General features: G+C 40.6%; 1 protein-coding gene across 2 annotated transcripts in view; it reads left to right on the forward strand.

Moving 5' to 3' along the window:
* The first annotated feature begins 969 nt into the window (after positions 1-969).
* fam210b (family with sequence similarity 210 member B) overlaps positions 970-22,699 on the forward strand; it is a 28,654-nt gene continuing 6,924 nt past the window's right edge. Inside the window, exons 1-3 of one of the 2 annotated variants that reach the window (XM_077013720.1) lie at positions 970-1,138; positions 1,237-1,317; positions 1,442-1,610. In XM_077013720.1, the coding sequence (XP_076869835.1) occupies positions 1,247-1,317; positions 1,442-1,610 (240 nt within the window). In that variant the 5' untranslated portion in view covers positions 970-1,138; positions 1,237-1,246. Of the gene's footprint in view, positions 1,611-22,699 lie in introns of both variants that reach the window. The other variant, XM_077013719.1, reaches the window with a different exon arrangement.

Below are 22,699 nucleotides of genomic sequence, written 5' to 3' on the forward strand. Positions count from 1 at the left end.
GAGATTCGTGATCAAACACAGGAGAGGCAAGTATACTACTGTTAAAATGGGTGAAAAGCAACAGAAGCTTAGCTTATCCATGCTGACATATCAGTATCAAGATATATCCTTTTGTGTGCTCTTTTATTTCCTGTGAATATAACCTGGAGTCAGGGCTGGCGCCAGGACATATACAGTGGGGGTGGTGAACGTAAGTTGTTGGGGGGGGGGGGGGGGGGGGGGGGCAACCACTGGGCGCCAGTGGTTGGCCCCACAGCGACTAGTAACTCGTTGAATCATAAATATGGATCAGAGGTAGATAAACCCTGAACCCTGAATAATTGGGTCTTATTATTAAGGGGGTGGGACACTTAGCCTGAGGGGGCAACGCCCCCTTTCGAACCCCCCCCCCTCCCCCCAATTTCCAAATTGAAAAATTCCAAATGTTGTCTATTTGTCTATAAATGCATGTCTATTTGTATAAGCAAAACATATTTATTTTATGCATTGCATCTTTTTATTTTGTGCCTGATTGTTTATTGTTTATCTCCTTGCAAGTACTATATTTGTGATTGCATAATACCTAAAATATAGTCTATAAATAAGGACAAAAAAATAATAATGAGGAAACTCATTAGATTTGTCGTTGTATTTGCTGTGCCATTGACCTTTTTAGTTGCGTCTGCTTCGCCCTGCAACTCACTCCACTCATCCTTGAGCTATTTAGAACCGCATTAGTGTCACTTTGACCTACTTCATTAACATGGATAATCCAAAAATGAAACTTGAAAAAAGTATAAATAAAATGTTAATAGCCTATATTTATTTCGGTATCTTTTTTTAAAATTTAGATAACATTTATTCATTTTTACTCTATATTTTTAGTAATTTATGTATGGTTTTTGCATTTTTTTACATTTAATTATTTGTCACCTTTAGTTCTCCATAGAAAACAAGGCTAATAATAATGTGTTTGCATTTCCACTCTTCACTGTTGATAAGGCGTGTCCTCGCCCGCCACAGCGACTTTGAGGTTTGGGACAAGGAGCGTTTGCGCGGCTAATTTATTTATTTGTTATTTTATTACTGTGCTTGTCTTGTAAACATTTACTCGTCATTGACGTTAGGAAGCGACAATGTTTTTTTCTCAAGAAGCAAGGTCTGTTGTGTCTACGTTTCGTTATGGTAACTTTGCGAGAATACCGCAATACTTTGCATGGACATTGCGTAACTACTACAGTATTTCTCGCCCTGTAGGTAATGACCGATGCACAAGCACATTGTGTGTTTCACGTCGGTCGAGGGAAACGTTCGAAGACAATTTCCAGAGCAGAAGATGTAAGATTAAACTTAGTTCGGTTTCGGGAGTAACTCGGGCATGGAAAACCACATATGGCTTGAAATCGGATTCAGTGGGATCACTTGAATTCACTCTTTTTTGTCTTCCTCGCATGAACAATAGAAAGATACCCGATACACTACATGCATCTCAACGTTTATTCTGTCGGGGTGTCGGGGTATGTACCGTTCGGTCCTCCACGGATATGGTTCCGTCAAGAGCTTTATCCACAGGTACTAAGCAGAAGCAAGTCACTTGGGTCAAGGAAGAATCGTCTCCCGAGGATAAAAAGGTGCATAACTTAAATTAATAGCTAACTAGCTAGTTTATAAAACAGTTTGAATATCCCTTCTTTATACTAACTTGTTGTATTATAACTGCCTATGTTAACTAACTCATTGTCATTAAAAACACATTAATTTATTATGTCCGTTCAGCGGTGTTGCAGTTTTGTCGTTTTGTATATTTTGCTAGTTAGCTAGGTTAGCTAATTAGCTTTCTTGTTAGCTTCATAGTTGGTTGAGGCCGTGTTGCGTTAGGGTGTAACTACTGATATCGTTCTGCGTGTGTTTCTTGCTAGTGGAGATAAAGCCTTCTGAAAAATGGCAAATGACACCAGTGGAAAAGTGAAGTGGTTGTGGTGTGGCCTACTGAACTGCAGCTTCATGCTGTGTGTGGTGTGTTTATCTGCTCCTATGACTCTAGTTATGGTCTGCGGGGGTTCTGTAGGTGGTGTTAAGATTTCCAACATGTTGAACTATTGAAATTTGGAGAGGAACGGAATCACTAGACTTTCTGTTGTAGTACTTTGACCCATGGAGTTGTAAAATGTATAATTAAGCTTCATAAGTGCATAGCCATTTTTTATGCTAAAGAGAAACCATCTATAGTTATTTGTGGTTATTAGTTGCACAGTTGATATATATGGGCGTGGGTGTGGCTGTGTTTTTTCTGCCGTCTACTTGTATTATTAAAACTTTGACACTCACTACAGTATTACTAGTCTGCCCTTTTCTGAGCTAACAGGTCTGAATTCATGTTACCTTTGACCAGCTCCCTTGTAGACTGGATTGTAAGATAAGCATGTCCTGTTTTTGCTATTTGCTATATGTGTTTGCTATTTTGCAATGGCAACTGATAAAAAAACTTTTCAAAACAAAAGAAGCAGACTCTGCCTTATTCAGTCAGTATGAGGCAAGGACACCTTGGGAGGGCCACAGCTAGTACAAGTCCATTATTTGGATCACATATGTCAAAGTCAAGGCCCGCGGGCCACATCCGGCCCGCGAATTGATTATCTATGGCCCCCTGGATGATATTTAATTACTATTAGAACTGGCCCACAGGCCACAGCCGCCCGCTGGTGTTTTGCACGCACAAACACTACATTCCCCACAATGCAACGGTAGCCCGAGAAGTCACTGCAGCGCGCACAAGCGGCGAGGGTCAGCGCGGCGAAAATGACGTAATTGCAGTGGCTCTGCCCGTGCGCGAGGGCCTCGCGCGCTGTCGATTCGCGAGGTTGTGTATGGGGTGATTTTTGTTTCAATAGTTCCATAAAAGCAAAAGTAAATCCAAGAGCAGAAAGTATATGTTATGAATGCAAAACAGAAAAAAATATATCAAAAGTATATTTTTTAAATATAATTGGTTATTTGAAACTTATTTTCGTTTGCATTTTGACAAGTTTTTGGTTCCATTATTTTTGTTTTTTTGGATTTTCCCAGTAAGGTCTTTTGCTTCTGGAATCTCTCTTTGCCTCTGCTTCGTTTTTTGCTTCTGACTTTTGGAACACATTTCACGTGTGGGAGGGTCTTAGATGAAGGCGTTCCTCACCAATCTCCATTGGTCACTGATTCCGGACTGACACAGAGCTCTGAGACCGCCTCTGGGACCAAGCCACGCCCACCCCACCAGCTTCCCAGCGTTTTCAAACATGGCGGAACACGGGGGTTCTGTTTCACAGTAGCATGTAAACTGAGTTTTACCATAAGTTTCTACAAAGGTTATAATTAATTGCTAAATGGTCTGTAGATATTGCAAATGTACAGTGTATCCACTGTATCCATAGTCGTGCACCTCTCGAAATTTGTAACTTTGCACGCGCCGCGCCTCAGCGCAATGAACAAAGTCATATTTGCAGGGTTCATACACCTTTACAAGGTGGAATTCAAGCACTTGTACGTCATTTTCAAGGTCCATTTCAATATTTCTCAGCACGTTAAACTTAATTAAGTTAAATATTTATACATATATTCGAAATGATTCGAAATAATTCGCTTTTTATTCACATTATTTAATGGTTGTTTATTTTCAAAACGCCCAATTTTAACGTCTTCACGTTTTCTCATGTTTTGTCCTGGAATTACAAGAGGCTCGTATTTGTTAACGTAATACAAGTGAACTGTTCAGTCAGATAGCTATTTGTTGTGAAACGAAGTAGTTACAATTTCAAGCATTTTCAAGTACTTTAGCCTAAATTCCAGCACTTTTTAAACCTTTATTACTTTTTTCATTTAATGTACAGGACATGTTTTCTTTGAAGGAAATTTGTTTTTATCTGTTTGCTTGTTGAAAAATGATTTCACTTGAAATTACTGACAGATCCATAAGAAAGTATTGCTTTATTCATTTAAGCATTAAATAATAAACACTGTGTTAGGTCTTGGTTCAATAGGCTATGTGCAATCATTTCAATATGTTTTAATAAACATTGAACCAGTCCGGCCCTCGGCTTGTAGCAAATTTGTTTTTTTGGCCCTCGGTGTATTTGACTTTGACATCCCTGATTTAGATGTTAAGTCTAAGTAGTCACTTCAGTGTAATTGTGGATCCTGTTATTCTAGTGGATCCAGGGTATATGGGCTATTTCTGAGGTAGCAGAGTGGCATGTTATATGGTGAAAATGTAACATTTGGTACAATGGTACAATGTTGGCATCATTTCTGCATTAGTATGCAAATAAAACAGAAAGCCATGCCATATTATTGGTTAATATTATATTTGTATAATAATATTACCAAATTGTATAATATTATTTTGTCTTCCATGTACAGTGATGCAGGGAAATGTCAGAAGTGGTTCAGCCAAGCAAAAGTTGGTTTAGCTGAGGTGTATAACTGTCATCAGCATAACAGTGAATGCTATCAGTGTTTGTGCAAAATGTCACCCAGAAGTAGCATATATAAAGAGAAAATCAAGGGCCCTAGAACAGATCGTTGTGGGATACCAAAACTGACCTTAATGTATGTCAAAGAATCTCTGACAGTGATCAGATAAGTAAGATTTAAACCAGGAAATGGGTACACGCTTAGTCCCAACAATGTTTTCAAATCTATCTAGACAATGTTGTGATCCATGGTGTCAAATGCTGCATTGAAGCCACCAGCAGGTCATTAACTACTTTGGTTATTGCTGTCTGTACTTTGATTAGGTCTAGGTAAACCCTGACTGAAATACCTAATGTATCTGGTTCTGATTTAGGTACGATTTTTGTTGCTAAGTAGGGATGCAAATTATCCATTAATTCATTAGTTGATTGATCTTATCGATCGACTTTCAATTAATTGATAAGCGGTGTTTTTCACCTGAATTTCAGTGTTTCAATGGGGTATTTAAAATATCAGCTAAATGGATAAAACACTGAGTTCAAAAAGTATATATTATATTGTATATTATATTATATTATTATATTGATAATTGTATTATATTATATATTCCTCAAGTAATTATGTATTAGGAAAAGAAAGCAGATATGTTGTTTATGGTATAACAAAGTACATTCTTTAATTTAACAAAATAAATAAATAAAGGTTTAGCGTGTGTGCAAAACATGCAACTGATTTCCAGCTGACTTGTGTGGGGTTGTTTGTTTGGACAATGTTTCTTGCGTTGTTGTGAACTAGGGTTGCAACGGTATGAGATTTTGACGGTATGATAACCGTCTCAGAAAATACCGCGGTATCAAGGTTATCACGGTATCACATATTGTTACATATATTATTAAAAGATACACTGACCCTTAAAGAAATTACAATTTTGTTCAATGAACTATTTATTGTAAAAACCTTATTTTTTGTATTGTATACAAAATGTCTCCTTAAAAAAAATAAGCTGTACACCTGTTTATATAAATACTGCAAAATTAGAGAAACCTAAATCATGGATTTCAGTAGGCCTACAATTATTTAAGTTTAAATTATTTAATATCTGATAAACTGAGCCTGGGTCAGTGTCTGATCAACAACTGATCAAAAACGTCCGTTTTACTGCCAAGTTGGAATATAACCAGATACTGCAGAAAGAGAGGATTTATTTCTGACATGATCCTCACAACTGGTTTTAACATATGAAAAACATGCACGTCAGAATTTGAAAATGAACGCATGTAAATTAATGGCGTCTTTCACATCCATTGAAAGCAAGGACTAGGAAAAAGCTAGGTTTATACTTTCGCGAGTGACCGTAGTGTGCGACTCCGCACACCTCGCACGTTCATACTTGCCGCTACTTCGTTTCACAACAAATATCTGTCTGACTGAACAGTTCTCTTGGATTACGTTAACAAATACGAGCCTCTTGTAATTCCAGGACGAAACATGAGAGAACGTGAAGATGTTGAGATTGGGCGTTTTGAAAATAAACAACCATTAAATTATGTGATAAGTCATTTTGAGTATATGTATAGCCTAAATATTTAACTTAATTGAGTTTAAGTGTACAAGTGCTTGAATTCCACATTATAATATTGTATGAAGCCTGCAAACATGACTTTGTTCATTACGCTGAGATGCGGCGCGCGAAGTTACAAAATTCGAGAGGTGCACGACCTCGCGAATCGACAGCGTGCGAGGCCCTCACGCATGGGCGAAGCCACCGCGATTACGTCATTTTCGCTGCTGATTTTAGTTTAGCCTTTTTTTTGTTAAGTTTTTTTTTAGGTCTGATGCACTTTCTGCTATTCTCACCGCTGTGTGCTGAGTAGCTGAACCGGAGTGGAGTTGCGCATGTGCGGGTCAGTTTCTCCGCTGGCTTGCCTTTTACCAGTAATAAGCAAACGCACACGGTATGATAACCGTGCATTTTAATACCGTGATATACCGTGAAACCGGTTACCGCTGCAACCCTATTGTGAACACACACTGTAATGCGACCGGAGAGTCCCCAAGTCTCCACAACATCATTGAACTTGTCAGCTAAATTGTCAGCGGTGTGTCTATCCAATATGTTCGTCGTAATCAGCACTGCAGATTTTAGCTGCCAGTTCTCGTCAGTGTAGTGGCACGTCACGGTAATGTAACTTTCTGTTGTTGGAGCCGTCCAACAATCTGTTGTAAGGGCTACAGCAGTAGCAGTAGCTAACTTTGTTTTAGCTCACTCTTCTTTTTTCGTAGCGAGCTTCGAAAACGCTCGCCTTCCCAGTGTAGCTGTGATTTTAGGTTGACCAGGTGCACTGGTGATATGCAGGACAGCTGCACGGTGTTCAAATGATAATTGAGTGAGCTAGTGGAACTGTTGTACTTCAATACCGCATTACACAGAGAACATCTGACTTCTTTGCCTAAATTAACAATGTTGAAATTGTAGCGACTACTACTCCTCGCAGCGAGTTCCCTAACAGACAGGCACTTGGCCCTTTAAGTGACACTGGGAGAGCGGCGCCTGCGCGCGCCAGGGGAGGGGGAGAGAACAGTGCTGTTGTTTGAGTTGCGTGGAAAATAAAGTTTCCCTCCTCTGGTTTTTCTGGATTACGCAGTTTCTGCCTCGTTTCCCGAACCCGCTTCAAAATGGTCCCACACCGCACGTCTTTTTGCCCGCTTCATTTTGTTTTCCACTCTGGTCTTTCGCGACACGTGTTCACCTCTCGTTCTTACGCTCTGTTCAAGTTAATACAGGAGCGCTCTCTAATGATTAATCGTGATGAATACATTTTGATCGAGTAACGTCTTAATCGACAATTAATCGAAAGTCGATTAATCATTTGCATCCCTAATATATGTATATATTTATGGGTTAAATGTGTGTGAGTGCATACGTGTATGAAGGAAATGTGTGTCTAGGTGTATGTGGATGTGCGGACCGGCTGCTCTCTGTGGTGGGGGTGGTGTGGATCCGGGCTTGGATGTGGTGGTGGGGAGGATTGCTGGCACGGGACTGGGCTGGTGGCTTCCTAGGACCACTGCCGGTCCTTGCTGGTCCAGCCATTTGCCCCTGCCGCAGAGGGTGTGCTAGTCTGGATAAGTGTGTGTCTCTGTCCTTGTTTTCTTCTTGTTTCTGAATGGGTGGATGAATGAGTGCGTGTTGGAGGGAGGGGACATATGGCCAGGTTTGGAGGTGTGAGGATGAATTTGAGTGTGTGTGTGGGGGTGGGTGTGTGCATGGTGGGGGTGTATAGGGGCGAATGTAGTGTGGGTTTGGGTGTGTGGGTGAGGACAGCTGGTTCTGGGTCGGGGCTGGTCGTGCCCGGTTCACTCCCGGACGCTCCCCTGAGACTACTGCACCACTCCAGAGGGGGGGGCGCCTTGGGGCTCCGGAGTTCGGCTTGGCCCCTCGGCGTAGGGGCGGTTGGCCCGCTCCCCTGGGCGGTGGTGGTATGGGGTGGCCGGGTGCTCCTCGGCGGGAGGTTGGGCCCTGCCAGGTGGTGGGTGGCTTTCCGGGCGCATGGCGCCGTGGCTTTGCCGCTGGCCCCTGGGGGGGGGGGGGGGGGAGGCGCTCTGTTCCCTCTGGTTCCCCTGGACCTGCGCTCCTTGACTGGTGGGGCGCTCTCTCCCGCCTGCGGGGGCGGGCATGTGAGGGTTTCTGGGAAGTGCGGCTCTGGTACTCCACCGCTCCGTGGGGGGCCGTGGGCGGGTGGCATTCCCGGGTCTCTCTCCGCCCGCCTCTGGCCTCTGGGGGAATGTTGTCGCAGCTACCCACCCTTGCTGCTAAGTACATTCCATACATCTATCCTATGTTGCACTTCTAGGTTGCACATAAACACACACTCACACACACACCCATACATCGCAGTCATCTGTACTATATGTATTTGGTTTACTTTCTGTACTTCTTTGCAGTGGTCATTTGAGCTGGTTGCGTGTTTTATTTTATTATTATTATTTTATTTTATTTTTTTCTTCTTTTCTTTTTCTTCTTCTTTCTTCTCCTACCTCTTTGTCTTTTCCCTTTTTATTATTTCTCTCCCCCTCTTTTCTTGGTCCACCTAACCCCAATAATTATCACTTTGCATATTGTTATCACTATATATTGTTATCACTATACTATATATTATACAGAATTGTTATAATTGCCATTTAAATCTGTACATAAAAACAAAGTTGTCCTCCAAAGATGGGGGGTGGAGGTGGGCCAAAAAAAAAAAAAAAAACTTTAAACTGAGATAAAGTTTAAAGTCAGAGATAAAGTTTATTTATCTCTGATCCATATCTATGAGTTACTAGTTCGCTCTGGCGCCAACCACTTTCGATCGATCTCGATATAATACTTAATTTGTGTCCATTTTACAGGCCGCCCGGTAACAACTTACGTTCGCTAACCCCCCCCCCCCCCCCCCCCGTCAACTATTAATGTTCGCCACCCCCTCCAGGTTCAAATCTCACTCCAAGCGATCTTGAAAAGTTGGCAACCCTGAATAAATAGGTAAATAGATAATTAAAATGGACTACTAAATAGAGGAAACCATACAACATTTACTCCCTATTGTAATGTACTCACAAAAAAGCAAAAACACACCGCAACTTCCATCGCAATTTTTTTGAAAAACACCCGCAACATCAAACATTTTAGCCCGCAACAATCACAAAAAAGGCCCGCGAAATCCTGGTGGGACTGATAAATAAATAAATAGATAAACGGCGGTAATAAGCTTAACACAGCGGTAGGCATTACATAACCGCGGTAATGCGGTTATCATCACAGCCCTAATAGTGAGGTGAGTTCACTGTATTGTGGAGGATTCATACTTCAAATGAAATGAGGTCTGAGAGAGCATCAGGCTGGGGTAAGTCACCAACATTAATAACTGTTAATAATAACACTTCCAAGTGACTAGATTAGAGAGAAAATCTGCAGACTCATTAAAAAGAGATTGTCGGAGGATGGCTCTCGCTTTCCATCATGAACTTTGAAACAAAAACTGTACCAGACCAACCTCTGGATATTGATTTCGGGGATGTACAGTGTGTATATGTATACGGGTAATGCGGAATTCTTTCTATCATCTCTAACTCCATAGGGCCTTGTCTGACAAAACAAAAAATATTGAACATGTACTGTACATGCAAGTATTGGAGTTGTACAACATTGCGCATTAAATGTCCCAAGGAATGTCCATAGTGCCACACCCTTGTCTAAATGTGGCACACCCTGATCCAAGATGCTGGCTCATACATCAAGAGCATGCAACTTTTTTGCAATTTTGGACATTCCAAATGAAGTTAAAACATAATTTGCTAATAGACCAAGAGATGTCCAAGAGGCTAACTAAGCTAACCATGCTAGCTAAGAGCCTAAACAATGCTGAGAAGGTACTACAGTACATAAATAATCTAATATTTAGCTGATATTTTGTACGATATTCCACAATTGTTTATTTATACTCGCAATATCAAACGTGTCCTTCGTAGCTGTTGTCCATGCTACTTCCGGTTCAACACTGTTCAACTCGACATAAACTTCAGCCAAAGTTTTTTTATATGCCTTTTTTCTTTTATAATAATAATAATAATACTTTTATAAAGCACCTTTCAAGAGACCCAAGGACACTGTACAGTATAAAAAGAAATGATAAACAGATGATACAGCAAATATTATCAGCAATATATAAAATAGACTAAAAATCAAGAGCAACAATAAAATAGAATAATAATTTAGACAATAACTGACATAGCATTTATACAAAATCAAATAAAATTCTCACTCATATGCAAGCTGGAAGAGATAAGTTTTAAGACCGGCTTTAAAACAAGGTAGGGAAGAACATATACGCAGCTGTAAAGGGAGCCCATTCCAGAGTTTTGGGCCAGCGACACAAAATGCTCTGTCGCCTACAGTACGAAGTTTTGTAGAAGGCACGATTAGGAGATGAGAATTTGGGGAGCGTAAAATGCGAGTTGGAACATACATCTGAAGTAGATTCCTCAGATATGTGGGGGCAAGATCATGGAGAGATTTAAAAACAGTTACCAGTATTTTATACTGTAATCTAAACTGAACTGGGAGCCAGTGAAGATCCCTCAATACTGGAGTAATATGATCCCACGATCTTTTCTGGGTCAACACCCTGGCAGCAGAGTTTTGCACATACTGCAGTCTATTTAAAAGCCGGGTATGGAGACCATGTAACAATGCATTACAATAGTCTAGTCTAGAGGTCACAAATGTATGTATAATGATCTCAGCTGCAGCAGAAGACAGAAATGGGCGAATTCTGGAAATGTTCTTTAAATGGAAAAAGGCTGTTTTGCAGACATTTTTTATGTTGGGTTTGAACGACAGTGTTGTATCAAAAATGACACCCAAGTTTCGAACCTGTGCAGAGGAGGAGACTACAAACCCTGGAATAGAAAAGGGAAGGTTACTGAACTTCCTAGCAGTAGCAGGTGAAGAGATCAATATGGCTTCAGATTTGGTACCATTGAGACTTAAAGTTATCAACCATCCAAGCACGTACATCAAGCAAACAGTCAATCAGCACACTGGGTGGACAGGTATGAGATGGTTTAGTGTAAACATAAATCTGCACGTCATCAGCAAAACTGTGGAATTGGAGGCCATGCCTTCTAATAATGTTACCCAGGGGGAGCATATATAGTATAAAAAGTAGAGAGGGCCAAGTACAGAGCCCTGGGGGACACCACGAGACTGGAAGCCTCCAATAGAGACAAACTGCTGCCTATCTGAGAGGTAGGAATTAAACCATAAAAGGGCAGTACCACTTACACCTATAAGAGTTTCAAGCCTAGCAAGTAGCAGGTTATGGCAAACAGTATCAAACGCAGCTGTCAAGTCTAAGAGAATCAACACATTCATCATCCCCTGGTCAGCAGCTATTAACAGATCGTTCACAACCCTAAGTAGCGTCATTTCGGTGCTATGCTTCCTCCTGAAACCAAACTGGAACACCTCAAATAAATCATTCGATTCAAGATGTTCAGTTAGCTGAGCAGCAACAGTTCGCTCTAGTAGTTTGGCCAGGAAATGAAGATTAGATATAGGCCTAAAGTTAGCAAAATTCTCAGGGTCAAGGCCAGGTTTTTTTAGCACAGGAGTAACAACAGCTAACTTCAAACAGGGCGGGACCAAACCTGCAATGAGTGATGCATTTATGACCTTGGTGATAAGGGGACAGATAGCAGGAAGGCAAAGTTTCACCCACTGAGTTGGGATGGGGTCTAACTGACACGTGGTGGCTCTAGATTTCAAAATGTGCTGACCCACATAACTCATTGACAGTAGAAAAAGTAGAAAAGCAACTACCAGAAAATTGCACAGGCAGAAAATGAGAATTGACTGTAGACTGGGTAGAAGGGAACTGCGAGTAAATCAAGTCAATTTTCAAATTAAAAAAGTTAATAAACTGTGTACAGAGCTTAGCCGAAGATGTTAAGGGAAAACAATTCAGAGGGCGAGTCAACTTATTAACTAATTGAAAGAGAGCCCGTGAATTGCCAGTGGAGCACTGTATGATATTCGAATAATAAAATGTTTTTGCTTTTTGCAGTTCCTCTTTATACCTGCCAGCATGATCCTTGTAAGCGAGGGCATGCACCGTCAGGCCAGTTCTCCTCCAGCAGACGACCAGCAGATTTAAATTTACACAACTCTGGTGTAAACCAGGGGGCAGGCTGTGTGCAAGATACTTTGCGAGTCTTTAATGGTGCCAATTCATTAAAGATAGCAGAGAGAGTATTGCCATAGTGGGTCACAAGCTGGTTTGCATTGTCCCCAATAGGGTCAGTGTGATCAATCAGACTGAGCATGTCCATAAGGACAGAGGGAGAGATGTTTTTGGTGTTTTTAAATGAGAACTCGTGTAAATTGCGCTGCCCACGCTGAGAACATGGTAAAACAACATTAAAAAACACGGCCTTATGATCAGAAATAAACAGCTCAACTCCATGCAGGTTAGTAGGAGTAATGCCAGTAGAGCAGACAATGTCCAGCACATGACCTTTGTTATGGGTAGGAAAATCCAAATTCTGAGCAATTTAGAAGATCTAAAAAACTTTTGGCAAGTGAACAGTTTTCAGAGTCAACATGAATATTAAAATCACCAAGCAGCAGCACATTTGAATACACAGGTAAAAGAGAAGAGAGCATGTCAGCAAGTTCAGAAATAGACAGGCGACATTTTCGGTGGTCGGTAAATAAGCAGAATTAAAACAGATCTTGGGGTAGAGATGAGCAGTAAAAGACATTCAAACGAGGTCGCAGGGGGATGTGGGATCATTCTAACTTTAAAATTAGATCGGTACACCACCGCAAGTCCCCTACCCCGTCCTGTTAAACGTGGTTGACATACATATAGGAAGCCCGCCGGTAAGGTTTGATTCAGCGCAAAGTAATCATTGGGCTGCTGCCAAGTTTCTGTTAAAAACAGCAGGTCCACGTTGCGCTCCACAATAGCATCCGCAATGAGCGGTGCTTTATTATTAAGCGTGCGCACCTTGAATAGGGCACAGTTAACATTAAAATCAGTGTTCAAAGCGGGCACATTTACGGTTTTGACATAATGCAGTATCCGACCTCTAGCTTGAGTAGATATTTCCAGAGCAGATCGACGACGACGTGACGACCAAAGTGTAGAGACAGTGTTCGTGTGCTCCTTATACATAAACATCCGACCTGAGCCCCGGTGGCAGTATTTAGGTCTCCGTAAAATGCAGAGATAACGAAGATGATGAAGCGAGTCAGGGGGTTTACACCGTGTGTTTTGTAGAGCATATAGTTCACTAAAAGAGTACCTTAATGTCCTTGCTGCCATGCTGTAAACCTCCGTACACACCAATACAGAGACGTAGGGCCAGAAGTGATTCCCAATTGCCCAGAGAGAATCGGTGAGCAATCCTGGACTCACACTATCACAACAGCGCAAGCAAGAACAAGGCAGGGGTAGGTGATCCAAAAGTTGACACTGGTGCGAGTCCAAGCAACAGGCACAAAGATCAGGTGGAATAGGCTTGAGAGAGCAGATGTCACCCACAAAATAAGCGATCCAAATCCAGAGTAAACAATACGAGTGAAAATTTATACCTGAACATAACTAAAAAGCTTAAAACTTTAAAGCTTTAAAACTTTAAAACTTAGCGTGATTCAACGGGAGGAGAAGAGGCAGCTAGTCGCGCCAGCGTGTCTCTCGCAACCCGGCAGTGACACACACATTGCAATGTCAAATGAATGACGTCCTAGGAATACACAGGACAGATGGAGGATGACCAAATGATATGTAATCAAAATATCAGCTAACAAAATAATCCACGACTGCTTTAGTTTCGCCAAATGGAGTCAATCGCGTGGGCTCTGGAGATCTTGGCATGTTACAACCTAGCAGGCTTCTCTTGTGGTATGCGTCTCACCATGTTTCTGCTTCCTTGTCAAGGTGAAACTTTCACCAATCACGGCAAGTGAGGTGTTAATGTTTTCAGCTCTGAGTGAACTATTGGTTAAAACAGCCGTCGATAGATTTGTAATTGGAGCACAGATTTTGTAAAATTATATTGCATGGTTGCTGATAGGTCGAGAATTGCTTTGTTTCCCCAACATAGCATAGGATTATGCGTTTTTATGTGATGAATAGAGAAGGCAAATAAATGTATTTACCAACATTTTATACTCTATTTGAAAGTGATTCTGATTAGGGCTGAACGATAAATTGCATTTGCGATAATCTCGCGATATTTTAAAACACAATTCTCTAATCGCACAAGCTGTGATTTAAACTGGTCACGTGACTTGGGAGCGAGCCAAGCCAGGGACAAACGGAGCAAACCCGAGTAGGAGGCAGAGAAGTGAAGTTAACACTAGGGTTGTCCCGATCTGATATTTGGATCGGATCGGCTGCCGATATTAGCAAAAAATGCGTATCGGTATCGGATCGGCAGACACGAGAAAATGCCGATCCAGACTCCCGATCCAGTTTTTTTAAGTCCGATCCCGGTTTTCCTGCGCACCCATTTAGATAATCCATTCCAGTTTTTGCTAGTGAGAGTAAAATCCGGTCCGCATTTTCCAGCACACCTTCAGCACACGAGCGTAGTTTCTGCCCCAATTTAGCTCCGTGGCATCTCGGACCGCCGTGTAAATTTGAAGTTATCGGTCAGTTGTGTGGGATTATTTTACCTTAAAGGATGACAAAGACGAAGAGGTAGAATGCAACATATGCCACAGTAAAGTCAAGCGTTGTGGTAAAGCTGTAAGAACTTTTAATACCACCAATCGAATCAAGCATTTAGCGAAATACCACCATAAACAACATGACGAGTTTCTAATGAAAACCGAAGACAAAAAGAAAGGTCCTACACAACTAACACTGGCAGAAACGTTTGAATTGAAGGGAGTGTATAGATGGGGATGGAGCAGCAAAGTGTGGAGTAGAAGGCATTTTGCTTTTAATTAGTTTACGATATGTGCACGGATTTTTTTTAAGCTTTGGTTTACACTTGTTCAAGAGCACTGATGGATGTTAATGTTAATGTTAATAATAGACTATTTTCCACTCAGGTTGTGTGTTTTTTTTTAAATATAATTTACAATAATATTTGCACTTGTGGCTTTTTAATCCTTGGTTTGCTGATGCTATTTCTGTTTGTTATTTAATATTTTGTCTATTTTGAGTTTATTAATTGCTAAATAAACAGGTCAGTTTCTCCTTACCAACCATTGTGTATTATTCAAACACACCTAATTCAGCTGGCTACTTGTTATCAAGAGTAAAACGCTTTTCAACATGAGTTTGACAACAAAGTAAGTTGGCTAAATAACTTTAAACTTTAATACATGCTCGGATAGGCCGGTATCGGTATCGGCCGATATCGGTATCGGATCGGAAGTGCAAATAAATATCGGTATCGGATCGGAAGTTCAAAAAGCTGGATCGGGACATCCCTAGTTAACACAACTTTTAAACGGAACTTACAAGCTGGATTTTCAATTTCGTCTTCGTTTAATACGTGATTTGACGGGGCAGGGGGGCCCTTCTGCACAAAGGAATTATTTCTTTGGAAATGTTGGCATACTTGGCTCCATGTTTGGGCTAAAATGCCGACTTGGATTGTACTTTTTGTCAAACGCCACTGCTTCATAACACGGTTTTTCTCCTTGAAGCACAAATTTATTCACTTTCCCATCTTTCTTGAAACACCCTTCCATCATCTTCTTTCGGCCATTCCCGTTTAGGGGTCGCCACAGCGGATCAAACTCCTCCATCTGGCCCTGTCCTCTACTGACACACCAGCCACTCTCATATCCTCTACCACTGCATCCATAAACCTCCTCTTAGGTCTACCTCTCCTCCTCTTGCTTGGAAGTTCCATCCTCAAGACCTTCCTACCAGACAAGGATGCTCACTCTCTCCTTATCTATTCTCTATCTTCATAGAACCACTGGCAGCAGCAATACGACAAAACACAAACATTAAAGGAATCCAAACACCCAACATGGAACATAAAATCAGTCTATATGCAGATGACATCCTACTATTTCTACAAAAACCACATATCTCAATAACAAAAACAATTCAAACAATTGAAACCTATTCAATAATGTCAGAGTATTCAATTAACTAATAATAATAATAATAATAATTATTATTATTATTATTATTATCATTTTACTGAGGTTGGTTTGAAATGATCTTTTGAAAACCTGAGCGATTAAAAACAATGCCCTGAAATGAGCCACCACCTCGCACACACCCGACCTCTCTCTTCCTTTAACACCAGATGCAATGCAGCAGCAGTTCACTTCAGCGAGTGGAAGGAAGCGTCTTCAGCACAGCACGCACGGTCACAGATAGACTTCTTCTCCTGTGCCCCACCAGCCAGGTCACATACACATCAAGTCAAATCGTACCGTTTGCCCTCTAAGCCCAACGTGAAACCATTTTCTTGTGCAGTAAAATGTCTCATACAGCACCAAACTACTAAGCATTTTTAGCCGACTGGGCACCTGATAAACTAGTCGCTTTAGCCCAAATCAATGATAGATAACGTGAGGACAACCACATACAAATAATTAAGGTAGAGTTTGCAAATCTATGTGTTAAGCTGAACGTTTTCTGTTGTATAGGTTTTGTTAGGCAACATAAATTAAAACATTAGTTTGTGAAAGAAGAAACGGGAAGTTCCCCATTACCTGTGAAAAATGCCCATCTGCATTCGTGTAATGAAAACACTCAGTAGCCTATAACTCCTTCTCATACTTTTTGGTCTTTTTACTGTCTTAATTGTAGGCCTATATTCAGGGCCGGCGCTAGGGGGGGGGGGCAGAGGGGGGCATTGCCCCCCCAAATTGTGTCTTTGCCCCCCCAAGCACAATGCAAGCAACGGCTTATTTTTATTATCTCTGAACCAATCACAAAAATGCATTTTGCTTTACAGCGTGAATATATTTCCTTGCTTATTCCTGATTGGCTCTTTGAGTCATATAAAAATCGGCAGACCGCCCCAAACGGTTCAGTTCGGCAGTATATGTTCTGTTAGTGTGAGTGAAAGACAGGTATACTGGTAAACACTCTTCTGAGTTTAAACTGACTTCCACATGGTAATATTTGCTTAACTGTGGTTTTTCGTTGCTTTAATGTTACTCACCTCTTACATAGGTGTTGCTTAAATTATTTTATTAGCCGTTAGCGGTTAGGCTAACTTGGTTCTCCTAAACCTGCGCGAACGGCGGAAGCGTTTAAATACTTGCTGCGCAGTGTTGTCCGAAACGATATGTGGTAATAAAAAACAGGGGAATGAACATTTACCTGACGAATTTTAATGTTGCTTTTTCAGATTTGAAAAGTGCTGGAATTTAGGCTAAAGTACTTGAAAATGTTGAAATTGTAACTACTTCATTTCACAACAAATATCTGTCTGAATGAACAGTTCTCTTGTCTTAGGTTAACAAATACGAGCCTCTTGTAATTCCAGGACGAAACATGAGAGAACGTGAAGACGTTAAGATTGGGCGTTTTGAAAGTGTGATTAAAAAAGCGAATTATTTTGAGTATATGTATAAATATTTAACTTAATTAAGTTTAACGTGCTGAGAAATATTGAACTGGACCTTTAAAATGAGGTACAAGTGCTTTAATTCCACCTTGTATAGGTGTATGAACCCGGCAAACATGACATTGTTCATTGCGCTGAGGCGCGGCGCGCGCGAAGTTACAAAATTCGAGAGGTGCACGACACCGCGCGAGGCTGCTCTTTCCCCCGTGCAAGCCGTCGCGGCTCATGGTTTAAACCACATATGTCAAAGTCAAAGCCCGCGAGCCAGATCCGGCCCGCGAATTGATTATCTATGGCCCCCTGGATGATATTGAATTACTATTAGAACCGGCCCGATGGTGTTTTGTACGCACAAACACTACATTCCCCACAATGCAACGGTAGCCCGCGAAGTCACTGCAGCGCAAAGCGTCACGATGGTCCGCGCGGCGAAAATGACGTAATCGCAGTGGCTCCGCCAGCGCAATGAACAAAGTCATGTCTGCAGGGTTCATACACCTTTATAAGGTGGAATTCAAGCACTTGTACGTCACTTTAAAGGTCCATTTCAATATTTTCCAGCACGTTAAACTTAAATATGTTAAATATTTATACATATACTCGAAATAATTCGCTTTTTATTCACATTATTTAATGGTTGTTTATTTTCCCCAATCTTAACGTCTTCACGTTCTCTCATGTTTCGTCCTGGAATTACAAGAGGCTCGTATTTGTTAACGTAATACAAGAGAACTGTTCAGTCAGACAGATTTTGTTGTTTGTTTTGTTGTGAAATGAAGTAGTTACAATTTAAAACATTTTCAAGTACTTTAGCCTAAATTGCAGCACTTTTCAAACCTGCAACACAAAGCAACATTAAAATTCGGAGTCGCGCACTATGGTCACTCGCGAAAGTATAAACCTAAATCAGCAGTCAGAGCAGACATCAACGTTCAGCTATCCCCCTTCTCAAAAATGTCTAAACGTAAGGTGGACACTGAGAACAGGTTTCAAGCCAGGTGGGAGGCAGAGTACATGTTCACGGAGGTAAAAGGTAAACCTGTGTGTCTTCATGTGATTTTTCTTTGAAGGAAGTTTGCTTTTATCTGTTTGCCTGTTGAAAAATGTTTTCACTTGAAATTACTGACAGATCCATAAGAAAATAGTGCTTTATTCATTTAAGCATTAAATAATAAACACTGTGTTAGGTCTTGGTTCAATAGGCTATGTGCAATCATTTCAATATGTTTTAATAAACATTGAACCAGTCCGGCCCTCGGCTTGTAGCAAATTTGTTTTTTTGGCCCTCTGTGTTTTTGACTTTGACATCCCTGGTTTAAACGATTCCTCGCCATCACAGCCAGTATTGTTATACTGTGCATAAATACCGCATTGTACCAGTACGTTTCATAACATCAATAAAAACTTCAATACTTTACCAGATTTTTTACCATTAAAGTGCAGTAGATAGATTTCTTATTTTATGTACTTTCATATTTTTTTCTTTTTCAAAATAGAAATGTGACGAATACTCCCTTTTATAACAGAATTTGTATTCTTTTGTTTTCTTTATATTTTAATTTCCCAGTAATATAAATATTCTCACTCATTCCTATTTCCATGTTTGAATATTCTCAGTCTGTGTATAGGTACATTTGTCAGCCTTTCAAGAAATAGAGTTGTTCTATTAGTAATGGCAGTATTGAAATGAAATACAATTAGATAATCTTTGTTCTCCATTTACATAATCAACATGTATTTTTTTATCATTGTGTTTTAAGTTCGAAAATGTGCATTTTTATTTCTTTACCTAATACATCACTTTAAGCCAGTATCAATAGTCATCATTCATGCACAAATCAAGCCTTGAATATATTTCTGGCTTCATAAACATGACTATCAACATGCCCCCTCATTATGTTTTACTGCCCCCCCCCAAGCAAAGCAGTCCAGAACCGGGGCTGCCTATATTATATATTTACTAATTGCAAAATATATGCAACAAGGCCTGCAGACAGTGGAGGGTAAACAGAAGTTAACTGAAGGACTTAAATATGACTATATATTGGATATGGATTTTATCAGTTGGTGGTGTGACTTTTTTTACATTGAAAACTCACGTTTAGAGAATGTTACAAATAAAAGTCAAATTTCATTCAACATGTGCTTGTAATGTTTTAAATAATGAAGTGTTCCACGTGCGCTAAAAAGTGCACGTGGAAATGGTTCAGAGGGGCAAGTTTTGAGGTTTGCCTGGCAGGACCTTACAGGCATACAGCAGGCCTCTGAGCTTGCCCCTCTGAACCATTTCACCTGTGCGCTTTACTCAATATGCCATGTTTCCTGTTGGATTTGAGGCATAAAATGATGCTGGGCCAGGCCAAAGTCAGGTGTCTCATACATATAGAAACTAGTTATGTATGATGCAATTGAGGTTTGCCTGGCCCAAGACCTTACAGGCATCCAGCATACCTCTGAGCTTGCCCCTCTGAACCATTTCACCTGTGCGCTTTACTCAATATGCCATGTTTCCTGTTAGATTTGTGGCATAAAATGATGTTGGGCCAGGCCAAAATGAGGTTTCTCTTACAGATAGTAACCATTTACGTATGATGCATGTGTTGCTTGTCTGGCCCAACACATTATAGGCATACAGCAGGCCTCTGAACTTGCCCCTCTGAATCATTTCTGTGCGCTTACCTACTCAATATGCTGTGTTTCCAGATATATTTGAGGTATAAAATGATGTTGGATCAGGCTAAAATCAGGTTCCTCTCTTAAGGAGTGACCTGTTCTTCATGATGCATTTGTTATTTCTCTGGTCCACCATCAATAAGGCCTTCAATAAGCTTCTGAACCTGCCCATTTAAATCCGTTCACTTATATGCCCACTGCTCAATATTCCATGTTGTGTGCTGGTATTTCTTCTTCCAATTAATTTGTGTTATAGATTAGCATTTCTGTGTTTAGTTTTCAAATCTAAGAATGTTTCCTTACGTTAGAAATGCTGACGAATTCAATCATCATGTACAAATCGCATACAATTGGAACGACTTGAAATAGAAACCATTTTACATAAGGAATGCTTTCATTATATTTTTATTTTTTTTCTACATTCACAAAATCAGTATGGGAAACAATAACCTCTTAAATGTATGCTCCTATGCTCGTTTGTTTAATCTATCTCTTTTAAACAAAGCGCGCAGCAAACACGCATCGTGAACACAACCTTTTTGAATAAGGAACCAACTTCAGCCGCCGAATAAGGAGCTGCGAATAAGTAACCAAACGAATCTCAAACTGCGAAGATTGTGGAGTGGAGTGTAGTGAAGTGTAGTGGAGTGTTGTGTACGATAAGCTCATCTCGGCAACGCGATCGCTCTCTCACGCTGTACGCACGAGAACATTGTTCGTTTTTTATACTGTGTTTATGCATAAAAATTTAAGCGTATCTAAATCTAGGGTCACACTTAAACACGAAAGCTGCTTTACGACGGACATTTCAGTCTCTAAACCCATCGTTAAGCGGGACTCATTGTACATTTAACAGAACTGATCCGTTTCTGAACGGTGCCTGACAGTTCAGAATTCAGCCTGTAAGGTCTTTCGGCCGGTGTTGTGTTGAATTCGTTTATCCGCGCATAAAGACGCTACAGATTATATTGTCGATTTATGTTTCTATGCATAAATAAGAGCTAGACTTTAATTATCCATCACAGCAAACGGCATGGAATTATCTATGTCCAAAGCCACACTGGCTCAAGGGTGTTAATTATTTTAAATAAAATACACACTGGCTATACGAAGTTCACCTCTGACCACGACTTTGCAGTATTACAGCAGTATTATGTCTAAATATCTAGTTAGGACAAAACTAGAGTGCTCAATGAACTAAGTTAAAATCACTGTAACTCCGGAATATCATCTGTAGCGTTTTTATGCGTGTGCAAATGAGGGGACTCTGAATTCGGCACAACAGGTTCGTTTGAAAAAAATTCTCCATCGTGCCTGCTGCTTGCATATGTTAAATGAAAATGAGCACTTTCTTCTTTGATTTACAACTTTGTCCTACCACCTGATTAACTTTCTGTTCCACCCCTGACGGGTGAAGAAACATCTGCAGAAAAGCCACACCTCATTATAAGTTGCATGGTTCAAAGCGTGAGGGAATATAAGGGTAGCAATCGCGGGGGCTCCGCTGTGGCGGGTCGAGGTCGCGTTCCGCTCTGCAGGGTTCATTATCAAGCACATGTACAACACTTTCAAGGTCCATTTTTCAATATTGTCCAGCACCTTCAGCTTAACACTAGAGCTCCTGAGAATTCAGGATTCTCAGGACATCACCCCTCCTTCTTCTCCTTCTTGCCAGCAATTAGCAAAGCCAAACATCACCCTTTATTATGTTAATTCACAGAGCAAGACTGAGGCAGCAGCCTCACCCAGAAAGTCTCTGCACCCAGAAGTCAAACAGATCACAGATCACAAACAAGCAGAAACACAAATGCTTCTATCAAATGCTTCTAACACAAATATAGATAGATAGAGAGGTAGTATAAGAAATGTACAGAGCAAGATTCAAGCCTGCTGTTTAGATCACAAACAAGCAGAAACACAAATGCTTCTATCAAATGCTTCTAACACAAATATAGATAGATAGATAGATAGATAGATAGATAGATAGATAGATAGAGCACATGAATTTGTTTTCCTGTCTTTTCCTCTCCTTTTCCAGCCTGCTGTTTAGATCACAACATTTATCAGTGATGCAACGCGACCATGCTAATTTTCGCTAGCAATGATATGGGATTTCCTATATAACTTTAGCATCAAGCTAATTGCGCCATATAATTTCTTAGCTTTTCAAACGCAAATTCAAACGCGGAAACAGAAAGTGTTTGATTACAACAAATATTATATAGTATAGTATATGAAATATACAAAGAGCAAGATTCAAACTATTTTATTTATTTTTATTGTTTGACGGGACTCATTAGAGAAACTGTCGTCTCTACGTGCGATTGAATTGTAACTTTTGAAACACGAGTCTACAAATTTTCTGCCGTTTGTTGTAGTATCGGTAACATACAGTCTGCTTGTAACTTCAACTTTTTTGTGAAGTATCACGTTTGGTGTTTTGGTCATATGAGCTTGGGGGTGAGCCAGCTTGTGCTTTGGCAGGCGTATGAGC

The sequence above is a fragment of the Brachyhypopomus gauderio genome, chromosome 8, assembly GCF_052324685.1.
Source record: "Brachyhypopomus gauderio isolate BG-103 chromosome 8, BGAUD_0.2, whole genome shotgun sequence".
Classification (NCBI taxonomy): Eukaryota; Metazoa; Chordata; class Actinopteri; order Gymnotiformes; family Hypopomidae; genus Brachyhypopomus; species Brachyhypopomus gauderio.